Here is a 16,165-nt window from a genome sequence, read left to right as displayed (position 1 = left end):
GTGCTGTCCCTGACCCGAGGAGCTCAGGGGCTGGGAGCTGGCCTTTGCATTGGTCTCAGATCAGGAGATACTGGTCTGTGCAGCGAGGGTACCTTGGGTACCTCCTGGATTATCCCTGTGCTGGACACAGGACAATGCAGGGGCCAGGACTGATGTGGATCTGGCCTGGTGCAGCTCACAGCGGGGGAGTCTGGAGGCATAGCGGTCTGCCAGACGTCACATCAGCCTCTACCTCGCCTCCCCTGTGCCAGCCCAGCCAGTGGGCACTGGTATATTAAGGACCCTCAGACCCCTAAAAGTCCAAGCCCATCATCTGTCTGGTACCCAGCAGCCCAACTTAGTGTGGCTCTGAGCAGAGGGCCGCTGTGAGCCAGAGCAGGGCTGTTTCCACTGTGTTCCGGTTGACTGGTCCAGGCCTCAGCTCGAGCCCCTGGCAATCCCACCATGCCCCTCTGGGCAGCCAGCTCTCCCATTCACAGTGTGAGCCTCCACCCCTCACTTCCTTGGGCACTCGTTCTCCCTCCAGTTAGCAGAGGTGTCCCACCTGCCTCATCAGAGGAAAGAGCCCAACTGCAGGCACACTTGCCCTGTCCTTACCTGTTCCCCTCTCCATCCTCCAGTCCAGGCGGAGCTGCCCGCTTGGACTCTGGGTCCTGTCCTCTCCCACCGCTGTGGCAAGAGCCTGCTATCTGATGATCCCTCTCAGGGGAACAGCCTCTGCCTCTCAACATGGTCCTCCAGTGTTAACGTGTTGCAGGCTCCATATAAGGGACCCTCCATCAACCCGTTAACTCCCTCTAGGTCTCTCCCTGTCTCCTCACAACCGAACTTCCCCAAAGGGTATCCACCTCTGCCCCCTGCTTTTCCTCTCCTCCCACTGTGCTTGGCAGCTTTTCAGGAGGGCTGCACTCAGACCACCAGTGATGTCCAGTCTTTACATCAGAGGCATGTTCCTTGACCTCCTGCCACATTTGGCCAGTGACATTCTGCACCCCCCCACCCCTGGGTGCATTCTCTTCTCACATTCATGCTCCTCTCCTGCCATGAGGGGGTAGGTTTCTCAGGACTCAGTCACAGGCCTCTTCACCCCACACTCTTAGGGGTGACCTTATCCTCACCCAGGTTTGCTTCCAGCCCAGCTTTCTCCTGAGCCCAAAGGTGTTGCATGTGTGCCAGCTGCCCACCTGACATCCCCATCGATGTCACAGACTGTGGCTTTCCTCTTCCACCCTATATCCACCAGACCCAAATCCTATCAATTCTTGCCATTTCTTCCCCCACCCCAGTCACCTTCCTGATGCAAAGCCACCATCCTCTGCCCTAAATCACCAAAAGTGTCCTCACTTCTCTCCCCACTCCCCCACAATCCAGCTGCATGACAACCAGTGACCTTTGGAAAACATTTGAGTTTCTTTTTTACTTTTCCTGAGCATCTTTCTCACACATTGCTTCTCTGGGTTCCCATCCCTCTCCTCCCATGGCTGACAAGAGCCTCCATGCTCCCTTCTGAACTCTCCTCCAGCCATACTGGCCTTTCATTTCCTGGGAGTCACAGGTTCTGTGTACATCCTACTTGCACTGGTTCAGCATATACCAGTTTCTCAAACACCAGTTTGTGCCAGGTTACTGAGCCAGGAAATGAGGTTGCCCTCCTTGCACTCTGGGTGGGGGAGAGGGGGATGTAATAAATGAACAAGACAGTCTCTGACAGTGTTAAGCATGATGAAAATAAAAGTGATGTGATCATGACTGAGGGGAGGGGACACTCAGAGTAGGGCAAGGTGATAAGGAATAAAGCAAATGGGGTGTGTGTGTCGAGTGGGGGGGCCTACTTCAGGCAGAAGGAGCAGCACCTGCAAAAGCCTGGAGGTTTGAAAGAGGGTCCAGAGTCCCTGTGCAGGGTGCAGGCAGAGTGAGTTGAGAGGAGTCTTAAGAGTAGGCAGACGGGCCTGGGGCCATACTGGGAGGTTTGGACTGTTTCAGTGCCTTGGGAAGCCACTGGAGGCTTTGGGCCCGACAGTGACATCATCCGATTTATGCTTTTAAAGCTCACGCAGGCAGCTGTGTTCCTCTTACCCTAAAATCCGCCCTCCGCAGCGCCCCCGCCCCACCCCGCCACCACACCCCGGCCTACACTGCTCCTGGCCCATAGTGAGTGTTCAAAATAAGTGTTGAATGAATACATACCCCTGACTTCCTGTGTGACCTGGACGTAGTCACTTCTCTCACTGAACCTCAGTTTCCTTACCCGAAATACGGTCTGTGGGATTTTCATGCCAGAGTGGGTGGGCGGGACTGGATTTAGGTTACCGGTCTCCCGAACTCCCGGAGATCTGAGTCTCCCACACTCGGAAGGGAACGGGGGGTGGGGGGTCTTCACGCCGCAGAGACCCTAACCAACACGCGGCGGCTCCGCCCCGCCTGGACCGCTGTCCGAAGGGTGCTGCAGCCCCGGAGGCGGGACCCGCAGGCGAGCCCCGGGGCCCCCTTTCGGATTGGGTGCAGCCGTGACCGGCACCGCTCGATTGGTCGATCCAGAGGCAGGGGCGGGGCCCGGCTCCTGCTGCGGGGCTACCCAGCCGCGGGGGACGCGGCCGGAGCCCGGGAAGCTGCTGCGGGGGCGATGGCCGCGCCGAGCCCGGGGCCCCGCGAGGTAGGTGCAGACCCGAGAGAGGACAGGAAAGGAAAGGGTTGGAGAGCAGGAGCCGGGTCTCCCCGCCCTGTAAGGGGCGGACACATCCCTATCTAAACCCAGAAGGGGTCCTGCACTTGGGCGGGACTGGGACACGCCCCACATGGGGCTGCTGGTCTGAAGTGGGGAGTCCAGCGGGTTTTCCACGAGAACTTGCTTGGTTTCTTCATTGTAAAATGGGGACAATAATAAAAGCGTCTCCTTCATAGGGCGGTTAGGAGGTCAAGCTCTCAGCTAGGGCTGGGCTCATGGTGGGTGCCGACTGAGGATGGGTCAGAAGCTGTGACCTCAGCTTCGTGGAGACCTGCCGCGCCGGACTGGAGGAATTCGGCATAGACAAGTAGAATAGATGACTCAGTCACTGACATCACAGCTCCTACTATAAGGAGATCCTGTGCACGGTGCTCAGACTCAACAGTAACCACAGTTAATACCAGCCGCGAAGGAGTTACTGTAGTTTTCAGTTTACAGACTAGAAAGCGAGGTGCAGAAAGGTTAGGTGATTTACCTAAGGTTACACAGCTAGTGAGAGGCTGCGGGACGAATGCTCTACCCGCTGATAGTAAGAACCATCACTATGAGTGCTGACTGAATGCCAGGCACGGGCTTCTCACAACACGCCGTGAGGTGGGTACCAGCCTTTCCTGCATTTTACAACTAAGGGAACTGAGGCAGAGAGAGATGAGGAGAGAGCTGACAAACAATGATGTGGGACTCAGACCAGGGTCTTTCTCCCGTGGGGTGCTGGCTGCCCCGTGCTGACTGCTTCTGGTGCCTCCCACCCCAGATCCTGGCCCCCTCCCCAGAGGCTGGACGCAGAGCAGCTGCTTCAAGCTCTGGCCACCGTGGCCTCCTCTGGCGTCTCCGAGACAAGCAGTGTCGTCTGGGGCTGTTTGAGATTGGCCCGGGGCACGAGCTGCACCAGCTGATGTGCCTGATGCAGGCGGGACTGTGGGCTGCCACTCAAGTGTCCAGAGACCACCCTCCCGCGGTGAGTGGCTGGTTCTGTGCACCTCCACTAACAGCGAGACCAGGCTGACGCCCTGTCCTGCTAATAATGTAGGGCTGGAGATCGGAGCAGGCCAGATAGAAGGGGAGGAAGGCCCGGGACTCGGTGCAGGGAAGGAGGGACATTTCTGGGCTGAGGCCAGGAAGCCAGAAAGCCCAAGGTGTGTTGAGAGTGTGAGGAAGCCCTTGAACCCATGTGGTGGATGTGTGATCTAGGTGGGTGTCTGCCTCTCTTTAGGCCTCAGTGTCTCCATCTGTATAATGGGTGGGAGGGATTGTACTCCTTGGTCTCTGAGGTCCTCCCTTCCCACCAGGGTGTGCAGTTGAGAAGGGACCCCACCCCCACCCTACCAGCTCTGCCCATCCTCCCCAGAGCTCTGGCTAGGGCCAGGCTGGCTCAGCAGAAAGGGTCGCCCACTGCAAGCTCAGCAGCTGGACAGCCCCGGGTGAGCATGTGTGTCGTTTGTGTGTGTGCACACATGTGCAGTGTGACCCCGTCCTAGCACAGGGACCTGGAGGTCCAGGGAGATGCAGGAGTCCTCTAAATCTCATCACCTGCTGAAAATCCTGCAGGGTTCCCCAGTTCTCAGCATGGTCTCAGCGTCCTGCTGGCTCGAGCTCAAGGGCCATCTGTCCAGCCTCATTCTTAGTCCACCCCTCCCTTTTTCTCTTCAGTCTCGGCCTCTCCTCTTCCCAGTAGCCATCACTGCTGTTCCCCCTGCTGTGAGCACTTTGCTCCCCGTCTTCACTACCCTCACATTTCATCTTAGGGGCACCTCCTCCAGGGAGTTTTCTCTGATCCTTCTCCTCCCAGGCTCAGTCAGGCAGGTCCCTAGACTTCAAGGCCACCCCCTTTTACCGGGAGGGCATCTGGCCACACTTTGGCCAGTGCGTGTCTGGGCACATGTGCCAGGCTCTAGCTCAGAGACTGCTGTGGGGGACTCAGCAGGAATAAGACACACCTGGGACCTGCCCTCTCTCACTCTTCCCTCTAGCTCTGGGAGGGCTGGCCATCTCCCTGCTCAACTCAGGCACACCCGGATTAGTCCCCAGCAGCTGGAGGAACCACATGGCAGGGGTGGGGGGGTGGGGGTGGCGGTGAGGCGGGGTGCCAGACCCTGGGCTGGCAGCGCCGGCTGAGACTTGCCCTGGGCCACTCTGCTCCTTGCTGCAGGGGCTGCCCACAGAGGAGGATTTTTCCGAAGTCCTGACCCAGGTTCATGAGGTAGGAAGCCCAAGACTGCTGCATGGAAGGGAATGTGTTCAGCTCTCCTCCTCTGTTTCCCCATCAGTTGCAGTGGGAGTGATGGCTTGACCCCGGGGTCTTGCAGAAAGGGTGTGACCCTCCCGCGGGAGAGCCAACTGCACACCCCTGGACACCGGGGGACACTCTTGGGGGCTGTTCTTTCTCCTCGCAGGGCTTCGAGCTGGGCACCTTGGCTGGCCCCGCCTTCGCCCGACTGCGGCGTTCCCTGGGGCTGGCCGAGGAGGACTACCAGGCCGCGCTGGGTCCCGGCCGCCCTTACCTGCAGTTCCTCAGCACCTCCAAGAGCAAGGCCAGCTTCTTTCTGTCGTGAGCTGGTGGCAGGGGTGGGGAATGGCGGGGTGGTGGTGGGGGCGTGGGGGGTGGGGGTAGTGGTGTTGGGGGAGGGGGTTCGGGGGAGGGGTGCGCTTGAGGAGAGAGAGAATGGCCAGGTTAGGTTGGGTCAGGTCCAGATAGCGGTCCGATGGAGAGGGGCGGGGACAGGAGGCCAGACGGGCGGTGGGGAGGCGGCTTCTGACCGGCCTCGACAGTGACCTCTCCCTCCCGCCCCTCAGCCACGACCAACGCTTCTTTCTGAAGACCCTGCGGAGCCGGGAGGTGCAGGCGCTGCTCGCCCATCTGCCCCGCTACGTGCATCACCTGCAGCGACACCCACACTCACTGCTCGCACGGTTGCTGGGTACGACCTGTCCGACCTGTCCGGGACTGCAGGGAACGGGGAGGTGGGAGGAGAGAGGGCGAGAAGGGGAGGGGTCGGATAGTGGGAAGGTTCTAGGATCGGGGGTGCTGGGGGGGAGCGTAGGGGACCTGAGTCCGAGCAGGGTGGAGGGCACTAGGCAACAGAGAGGCGGGGGCCAAGTCCAGTGGGGAGGCGGGTCCTAGACAGCAATGTACAGCGGGGCGGGGTCGATGGGCGGGGCCAAGACCTGGCTGGGGCCCAAAGGGGGCGGGATTGGGATTGGACAGTGACCGGAGGAAGATTTGCGGGCCTGTTAGTCGCTCAGTAGTGTCTCTCTGCGACCCCGTGGAGGGTAGCCTGTCAGTCTCCTCTGTCCATGGGATGGATTCTCCAGGCAAGAATACTGGAGTGTGTAGCCATTCCCTTCTCCAGGGGATCTTCCTAACCCACGGCTCGAACCCAAGTCTCCTGCATTGCAGGCAGATTCTTAACCGTCTGAGCCGCCCATTTGGGGCTAAATCTAGAAACAGGTCAAGTCGGGACACCACCCTCAAGCTGGGGAAGGGAGGGGTCCGGGGGCGCGGCCTGGAGGCTTGGGATGTGGCAGACCTCGAAGAGGACGTGTGGCCTGAAACTGGCACCGGACAGGACGGACCCGGGGGGCGTATCCGAGTTTGCGCCCCTCACCTGACGCCCTCTCCCCTTCCAGGAGTGCACAGTCTGCGGGTGGCTCGGGGAAAGAAGGTGGGTGAGGCCGAGCCGAGTGGACCGGGCCGGAGGGGGCAGTGGGAGGGTGAGACCCTGTCTCCTCTCACTCCCTACTCCTGTCCCCAGAAATACTTCATCGTCATGCAGAGCGTCTTCTATCCCGCAGGCCGCATCTCTGAGAGGTGAGTCGGCCTCCCAGCCCCGCCCAGAATGTACCACCTGAAGCGCCCACACTCAGGGGATAGACAGCGAAAGATGGATCGCCAGATTTCTTGACGGGTCCGAGACCGTGATCCCCATGACCGCTGTCTCTTGAGCGCTCAGGAGGCAGTGGGTGCTGTGTTGAGTCATTTGCATTCATCATCTTCTTTCCCAGAATATCTCTGAGGGGTAGGTGTCCTTATCATCCCCATTTTGTGGATGAGAAATTGAGGAAGGGAAATCTGCATAGCTACTGTGCTAGAAGCTGGGATTCAAACACAGCCTCTGATTGGGCGCGGCCCTCTGAGCCTCCTAGTCCCCTCTTCTCTGCCACCAGAGCTCCACATTGGTGCTCCCCAGGGGCTGTAGACCTCCCACAGGCCCTTGTGGTTCTGGGAGTAGTGTGGGCCCACTCTGTCAGATACCCCAAGGATGACAAGATGCCAAGAGGCAGGCACAGGTAGGGGGAAAGGCTGGACTGGTGTTCGGCCTGAGCTGGAATCCCTGCTCTGCCCTTTAGTCACTGTGTGGTCTTGGGCAAATTGAAAAACCTCTCTGAGGTTTTTTCTTCGTCTCTAACAAGGGAATGATAATGGACTGGGGTTGTGCTGAGAGTCTGAACAGTCACCCAGTGGCTGCTCTTGTATCACCTTGTGAGCTTTCCCGTGTGTCTCAAGTCTGTATAAAGTGGAATTCTGGTAAAGAATCCGCCTGCAATGCGGGAGACCTGGGTTCAATCCCTGGGTTGGGAAGATCCCCTGGAGAAGGGAAAGGCTAATTCCATGGACAGTCCATGTGGTCACAGAGTCGGGCACGACTGAGTGACTTTCACTTTCACTTTCTGTCTCCCCCACCCCTCACCTCCAGGTATGACATCAAGGGCTGCGAGGTGAGCCGTTGGGTGGAGCCCGCCCCTGAGGGCAGCCTCCTTGTTCTGGTGCTGAAAGACCTCAACTTTCAGGGCAAGACCATCAATTTGGGTGAGCCATAGGGTGGTCACTGCCTGCTCTTCCTCTGTTTAGGGTGAAGTTAGAAGGGTGTCCTTGGCACTATCCTCTGCCCGAGTCATTAACAGCCTAGATTCTGGAGTCAAGTGGAGAGTCCTAGCTCCGTGACTCTCTAGCTAGGTGACCAAGGCAAATTACAGATGAGCTTGCCTATCTGTGAATTGGGACAGTAACGTCTCCTGCCCTCCCAGGGCAGGTGCGTGTGGAGCCCGCAGCACCTTGCCCAGCACCAGACGAGCACTCAGGTGGGGGCACTGATGCTCCGGCAGGGCCCCAGCGGAGCTGGTTCCTCCGCCAGATGGAATTGGACACTGCCTTCCTCCGGGAGCTCAACGTACTGGATTACAGCCTCCTGATGGCCTTCCAGCGTCTTCATGAGGATGAGAGGGGCCCAGGCAGTAGCCTTATCTTCCGCACAGCCAGGTGGGCCCCCCAGAGGCAACAGCAAGAATGAGGTGATGAGAACATGGAAAAGATGGATGGTGTGTTGGGAGAAACAACACAGGCAAAGGTTCAAAGACTGGAAAGTGCAGTCTGTGTGTGTATGTGTGTACGTGTGTGTGTTGGGGGGGGTGCGGAGGAGGGGAGTGGAGAGCTGGAAAAGCCTGGCCAGCAGGGGTAGTGGGCACAGGTGGATCACAGCAGGGGAAAGACCAGGTGAGATCCAATTGGATGAGGGCTTCGGTGTTGAAGAATCTGCCCGTTTTCCAGAAGGGAATGTGGAGTCATTGAAGATTTCAGACCTACTTCATTTTTGCCTTAGAAAGATCCCTTGCCCCTTGACCCGGTCACTCCACTTCAAGGACCCTGAAGTCATTGCCTCTGGCACCATCCTTCCTCTTGAGTGCAGTCAATCTTGCATGCTGACAACGAGGTTTTGGTTTTGAGAGGATGGGTTCATTCCCATTTTAGAGATGCAAAAACTGAGCCTCAGAGGGAGGAAATGAAGTTGTAGAATGACTTTTGAGGATTCATGTTAGTACTTGGTTAATTACTTGGATTTCAGTCCTCCAAGGCCCACTTTTGTAGTTGAACAGAATTACTCAGGGCTGCCCTGATTTGGTGGTAAAGAATCTGCTTGCAGTACAGGAGACCTGGATTCAATCCCTGGACTGGGAAGATCCCCTGGAAAAGGGCGTGGCACCCCACCCCAGTATTCTTGCCTGGAGAATCCCATGGACCAAGGAACCTAGTAGCCTGTAGTCCATGGGGTCGCAAAGAGTCAGACACGACTGAGCTACTAACACTTTCACTTTCGCTTTTCAGAAATATTTAGGCATTAAGATAGGCCCTTCTTGGAAAATAAGAAAGGAAATAAGTTCATTGATTTGGTGGGTGGACAAATGTAAAGTGATGTCCACTCACCCAGCCCCCAGCCCCACCTTTTGGAGGAAGACTTTCCAGTGGGTGAGTCTTGGGCACAACCCAAGGTAATGCCTCCCCATAAAACCTGTGACATCCTGACCAGGTAGTGGGATGCCCACCATGGGATACAGATTCCCCCAAGTCTGCCCATCCAAGCTAGAGTAAACCCACATTTGCATACATTTGTTATTCTATTGAAGTTTTCCAAGCTGGCTGGTAAATGGCCATAGGCCCACTTCCACCCAGTTCCCAGCCCCTCATTCAGAACCTACCATCCCCAGGTTAACCCTGCCACTGCAGAAAGTTCCAGTATTCTGTCCAGGCTCCCAGACCACTCTGTTCGGATTGGTTGGTGCTTAGGGTGGAAGGGCGCTTTCTTTGATTGGCTTATTTCCCCCAAGAACTGGGCAGGGCAGGAATAAAGCCCCCAGCGACCCCCTGACCCCCTATTCTCCAAGCTGCACTATCACAAGAGGACAAAGTTAGGGAATTGAGCCTTCTCTGGCTTGGACTGGGGGACCCGCCAAAGGCATCTTCTGATTTTGAGGCAAAAAGACACACATCTGCAAACTTGGGTTGGACCTTTTTCTGCAAGGTTTCAACTCTGCCACTCTGAAACTCTCAGGGTTGGATGACCCCAAACAGCAGTTCTGGAAATACCTAAATACAGTGTGGTGTGTGCATGCTCAGTCGTGTTTGACTCTTTGCAACGCCATGGACTGCAGCCCGCCTGGCTCCTCTGTCCGTAAAGTTTTCCAGGCAAGGATACTGGCGTGGGTTACCAGTTCCTTCTCCAGGGGATCTTCCCGACCCAGAAACTGAACCCGTATCTCCTGCACTGCAGGCAGATTCTTTACTGTTTGGGCCCTCAGGGAAGCCCACGCAAATATGGGACTTACCCAAAGTGATGTGGTACTTAATGCAGAGCCAGAGTCTGTGTGACCCAAGTGCTAGATATCAGCACTATCCAGTAGAAAGTTAATACTAGCTATACAGGTAGTTTTAGATTTTCTAGTAGCCTCGTTTAAAAGAGTAAAAAGAGGGACTGACTTTGCCTTCTAATGCAGGGAGTGCAGGTTCGATACCTGGTGGGGGAACTAAGATGCCCCATGCCTTGGGGCCAATAAAACCAAAACAAAAAGCAGTAAGTGTAACAAATTCAATAAAGACTTAAAAAAATCTTAATAAATTAATAAAAAGTAAAAATAATTTTAATAGCATATTACCCTTACTTCATACATCCAAACTTTGATTCTTTCATCATCTAATCAATGTAAACATTTATATCTTACATTCTTTTTTTCATACTGTCTTGGAAATTCAGTATTTTTTTACCTTTTTTTTTCAGTATGTATTTTACACTAACCATGCCTCTCAGTTGGGACTAGCCACATTGAAGCGCTCAGGGGCCATACGCGGCTAACTGGTGGCTGCATAGCGCACAGCTCAGCTTTTAGCCTGTCAATTGCAATTCACTCAGCCTCGCAGTTTATCTGACATCACAGGCCAGGGCACACAGGAGGGGTGGGGATGACCCAGGGGCAGCCTGGCCCGGGCTGACAGGGTCCATTGACTGGGGGTCCTCGGAGGAGACAGTTACCTTACCCCTCTGTCGGCCCCCAGGTCTATACGAGGGGCGCAGAGCGCTGAGGAGTCGGGAGCCCAGAACCGCCGGCTGCTGCCCGACGCCCCCAACGCCCTACACATCGTGGACGGGCCGGAGCATCGCTATTTCCTAGGCCTGGTGGACCTCACCACGGTCTATGGGCTCCGCAAGCGGCTGGAGCAGCTGTGGAAGACGCTGCGCTACCCAGGCCGGACCTTCTCAACCGTCAGCCCGGCTTGCTACGCCCGTCGCCTCTGCCAGTGGGTGGAGGCGCACACCGAGTGACCGGCGCCCAGCCGCTCTCTCCCAGTCTGGACAAATGGGACCACGTCGGGAACGCGGGTTCCAGCCTGGCCCCGGGCAGCTGGTCGGGCTACCCTCGCCTGCCATTCCTGCGGTTGGCCTCCAGAGGGCGGCATCCCCTAACTAATGTTATGAACTCATTTGCTGGGGAATGCTGCGCCTGATTGTGCCAGGGACTCCCCTAACCTGAGTTTATTTAATCCTCAAAAAAAGAAAAAAAGGCTTATTCTTTTTTACAGACCATGAAATGAAGGCTCAGGGGGTGATGGGACTGAGCAAAATCATTCAGCAATAAATGCGAGAACCAGGACTCAACTATGCCCTTTGAGCTCAGGAGCTGTATTCTTATTGATCAGCTCCCACAGTCCTGTCCTCACTGGGGAAGGGGGTAGCTGAAACCTCCAAGTCCAGCCTCTTCGTCATCCAGATGGGGAAACTGAGGCCCAAAGACTTTAAGGGACTCATGCACCGGTAAGTGGCAAGGCCAGCCCAAGAACCCAAGCCTCCCAATACCTGCCCTGCCCCCAACCCAGGCTCAAGCAGGACCCAATGGCCTCCCTCTGGGGTGGCCCCTCTATATCCTGCACAGGTGGGAGGAAGCGGACCATTGGTGGGGGCTTCAGCTCTAGGAAATATTAGACTGGGGGCCACTACTGATCTTGAGTAAGTTCTGCTCTCCTCTGGGAGTCACTTTAATCACCTGTGAAATGGGAGCAGGGGTTGGTGGTCAGTCTGAGGGACCTGGACACACAGACATGACCGGAGCAGAGAAGGAAATTGCCTGCATGGCCCCTGATCATTCCTTCTCCCTCCTCCAGGAAACTTCAGCCCTACCTCTACCCCCAGTCCAATTCGACCATGCCCAAGGGATCCCTTCCTCTAGAGCTTCTCTGTGGCCTGGCTGTGTGACCAGGAAAAGGTGCTAAACCTCTCTGTGTCTCAGTGGTCTAATTTTGCAAATGGAAATATTTAACTCATTAAATATTTATTGAGCACCTTCTATGTGACAGGCCCTCTGCCGGGGGAATGGGGACCTGGGGTGGAACGAAATGCAGAGATTCTTCCTCCGAAGAACTCACAGTGTGTGTGTGTGGGGGGGGTGAGGGGAGGGGGGACAGTGACCAGTGACAAAAGCCACATGTGTGACAAAGCCTCGTGAAGCAACATGGGGCCATGGTGCTTAGGGAAGGAGCCCCTATCTAGTTATTTGATGGGAAGGGGGGCTCTAACCTCTAAACAGAGACCAGAAGAATCAGATGCAGGGATGGGGGTGTGTCCCAATCCAAGGACACAGCAAAGATCTGGGGTAAGAGAGAGCTTGGCATTTGAGAGAAAGAACTATTTCACTGCAGTTGGAGTTTGAGGGTGGGGTGACAGTGTGGTGGTGGGGGGAGCTTTGCGGGCCAATCGCTGGTCCCTGAGGCCGGATGATTCCAGACATTGGGAAAGTCACTCAGTGACTCAACGCTGCCATTGCATTGGCCATAAGAGAAAATAAGGAAAGGTGGCTGGTTGGGGGAAGGGAGAGGAAAAGGAAATCTTAGGCTGCAGGGCTGGAGCGTGGGCTCCTGGAATATATACGTAATTGACGTCATCCCTTGCTGTTTGGGTGACCCTAGGTGATTACTCAACTTTTCTGAGCAGGGAGCACTTATTCTGGCTCAGCAGGAAGTTGAGACACAGACTGCGTTAAGGTCATCACTAAGAAGGTGGGTGGGTTGTGGAAACTCTGGTGGAAGGGCAGCACGGCAGGAAACCGGGGTTTGGCCCTACCTTCCCCTGGGGTCTGGATCTGACCGGGCTGAGTCAGGGCCCAAGACCTACATTCATGGAGAGGGATGAGTCAGTCTCTACCCACTTTGGGTCTCTGACAATGGGCTGAGGCAGGGCTTGAAAGGAAGTGGCCTGTCTAAGGTCTCATGAGGCACAGGACTCCTGGCTCTTCTAACTGGCTCAAGCAACACATTATCTAGCACTGTGTGTGTGCTGGACTCTGTGCCAGTGTTGGACATGCTCTAAGAACATGACTGGCCTGACTGCCCACACGGAGATTAGAGGCTAGTGGGCAGGTGGGCCAGAAACAAGACAATGAATTAATACACAGTGTGATTTCAGAGTGTGACAAGTGCTCTGAAAAAAAGAAATCAACTTGGGACAAGAGGGATGGGGGTGTGGTATCAGATAGAGGGGTTGACAAGGGCCTTCTAAGGAGGTGATATTTGAGCTGAATGACTAGAAAGAGCTGGCCGTGTGAATACAGAAGTCCAGGTTGAGGATACAGCCAGTGCAAAGGTCCTGAGGTAGGAACAAGTTCAGTGCAATTGGAGATTGAAACGGCAGTCAGGGTGGGTGGACAGTGATTCGGAAGGAGGCAGGATTCAGAGTATGCAGGGCCTCGCAGATCAGGGTGAGGAGAGAGGACTTTGGCAGCGTCGAATTGAAGAGCTTCATCTGAGGCTGCAGGACTCAGTGTCAGTTCCCCTGTGGATGTACGATCCTCCTCTGCTCTGGGAGCCCAGGACCGTTGTGTGTGTCCCTGTCCCCATGAGTCTTAGCAAGGCAGGATATGCCTCTCTGCGGAAGGAATCGTCACTTCACCAGCCATTGTGGGCGATCAGTGAATCCATAGGGAACATCTCACTATTTTCTTCCCCTTGGAGTTGGGGCCACGTAGAGAGACTGAACTTAGGTGTGCCCAGGTTAGGGTGAGGCAACACAAGGAAGGCTTGTGCTCAAAGGATGCTCTGGGAGCAGGGTCGCTTCAACATCAGCCCTTCCAATAGGATGAGGAGCAGCACGGAGGTCTAATCACCGGCTTCGGGGAATTTGGCTTTGCATGTGGGCTTCCCAGGGAGTGCTAATGGTAAAGAACCCGCCTGCCAATGCAGAAGATGTGGGTTCAATCCCTGGGTTGGGAAGATCCCCTGGAGGAGAGCATGGCAACCCATTCCATATCCTTGCCTGGAGAATCTCTCGTGGACAGAGGAGCCTGGTGGGCTACAGTTACTGGGGTCGCAAAGAATCAGACATGACTGAAGTGACTTAGCATGCACGCACATGGAGTGGATAGCCCTGGAAAGTTGCTGAACTGGGTGGAGGTACCCAACACAGATACCTTGCTATTGTATCCACATCAGAACTGCCGGGAGCCAGCACGGGAGATCCCACCCATGACAAGGTCATGTGGAGAGACCTGATGGGCAAGGCGGATCAGGACTCGAGGGATCCCCTGGAACTGCTCGAGCATCTACCCCAAAAATCAGAATCTGTCTGTCTTACTATTTTATGACTTTCACCAACTCCTCTGACATTAACAGGGGGCTGTCTCTGACCACCTTTTTCTGAAGAAAATTAACTTAGAGCTCTAGTTATTAAGTCTCCTGGGCGTAATTGGAGTGTTTCAATTCAAACCCCTCTGATAGCTTTATAACTTGCTGACAGGTTTATCCGGACTTTTTCAGCTACAAATGTGATTGTTTACAGCCTCCCAACCCTGAGAGGCACAGGAAGCTTAAAACATTCTAGGAATGTAGAGCCTTTCAAGGAGTTAAAAATCATTAGAATAGAACTGGTTAAGGGTTTCATTGTTGAGCCAATACTTGCTGCCAAGTTTTCATATCTTTTATTTGTTGATATAGTTGGTATATAGAAAAAACATGTAGTAGCCCTGGCATTAGCAACATTAGATCTTTGAGTTCAGTACTTTCTTTGTTATAACCCACTGCACCTTAGTTCTATAGGAATGTACTTTATTTAGTACTTTGAGGGTGATGCAGATTAAAGAAAAAACACTTCAAGGGAAAATGAGTTTTCTGGTTGATTAACATTTATCAAGGAAAAGAGCCATAAAATGTTAACAGACCTCTTGGCCAGGAGATAATGTAAATCACCTGAGACCTTTTGCATACGGAAAGGTATGCAGAAAGAAAGCCTGGTATCGATAAGGGTCAGCCTGCTGCCCCTGCATGACTCTGCATCTTCCATTATGTAAAACTTAGGGTATATAAGCTCCTTTTTAAAACAAAGTTACGGGTCTTGCACAAGCTTGGCCTCCCCACGTCGTACTTTCTTTCTCTCTTTATCTCTTTTTCAGGCTAATTTCCTGGAATGCAGGGGCCCTCTGAGTTCACTTTCCTGCCTGGGCTTCTCAGACCCACTCAAGAAGGTGCCCAAGGTGGGGCACCTTCCGCTATTTGAGAGGGTGCCTGCAGCCTACATGAACAGAGCAAGTCTCTTGTCTGAGGCTTTATTGGCTTTCTGCGTAAACCAAGGAATATCAGCCTCTTTTCTCTCCTCTATTCTCTTAACTGCAAATTCTTTCCTTATCTCTCTCTATATCTATATATCTCTCTCGCCTCGCTGTCCACGCTTCGGATACCCTGGATCCAACCAGGGCTGGTCCCCGGCACAGAACCTCTTAGAAAAGAGGAAAATAGAGTTTGAAATAGGACCAGAGCAGGAGCCCAGGCTTTTACAGTGTGACTTCTTTTGTTACTATGTTTCCTCCTCATCTTGTGTGAAACTCATAGGATTTAAACTTAGCAATTCAAGATGGAGTCACAGTGGCCAGTGTGAACTTCCATATTAGTTGTTGTGAACTGTCCATTACAGGACTGTGAGTGTCTGAGTGTGATAAATTAACACTGTTGCTTTAGGGACTTCCTTGGAGGTCCAGCAGTTAAGATTCCATGCTTTCCCTGCAGAACGTGCAGGTTTGATCCCTGGTGGGGGAACTAAGATCCTGCATACCATATAGTGTGGTCAAAAAAAAAAATAGTGTTGCTTTAGATAAGGGATTTGTTTGGTTCCTCAGAAAGACTCTACTGGCACCAAGACTGATAGAGGATAAGACTTCTTGGGGGCATAACGGTTACCCCCTATAGGCAGATCCCTTAAAATGAGACCATAGTACTAAGCGACTTGAAGGCTCTTTGCTGGAGGACTCCCCGCTGCTGTTCCAGATGGATGCTCTGTTGGAGCAGAAGGTGACTTCCTATCATGTCTGTTATGAGACTGGTTCAGCTGGACCAAAACCTGCTGCTCACTAGTGCTGAGATGGGATCTTCCCAGTCTTCTCCTTGGACTAGTCTGTTACCCCCCTTTCTATTTTCCCTGCGTTAACTAACCCGTGTTGCCTGCTTTTGTTGTTGTTCAATCAGTAAGTCATTTCCTACTCTTTGTGACCCCATGGACTGCAGCACACCAGGCTTCCCTGCCCTTCACCATCTCCCGGAGTTTGCTCAAACTCATTTCCATTGAGCTGGTAATGCCATCCAACCATCTCCTCTGCCTTCCTCTCCTCATCCAACCTCTCCTCATTTCCCTTCTCCTC

The 16,165-nt window shown here is 54.2% G+C and overlaps 1 protein-coding gene across 1 annotated transcript; it reads left to right on the top strand.

Annotated features, from left to right (window-relative positions):
- The first annotated feature begins 2,623 nt into the window (after positions 1-2,623).
- Positions 2,624-10,815, top strand: PIP5KL1 (phosphatidylinositol-4-phosphate 5-kinase like 1). Its single transcript, XM_052649624.1, has 10 exons — positions 2,624-2,653; positions 3,480-3,683; positions 4,875-4,925; positions 5,119-5,273; positions 5,519-5,643; positions 6,353-6,387; positions 6,478-6,533; positions 7,420-7,532; positions 7,829-7,982; positions 10,548-10,815. Exons 1-10 carry the CDS (start codon positions 2,624-2,626, stop codon positions 10,813-10,815), a joined length of 1,191 nt encoding a protein of 396 aa, XP_052505584.1.
- The last annotated feature ends 5,350 nt before the right edge of the window (positions 10,816-16,165 follow it).

This window comes from Budorcas taxicolor, chromosome 11, assembly GCF_023091745.1.
Source record: "Budorcas taxicolor isolate Tak-1 chromosome 11, Takin1.1, whole genome shotgun sequence".
Lineage (NCBI taxonomy): Eukaryota > Metazoa > Chordata > Mammalia > Artiodactyla > Bovidae > Budorcas > Budorcas taxicolor.
Note: the sequence above shows the minus strand (reverse complement) of the source record. Positions and strands in the feature narration are given on the sequence as shown.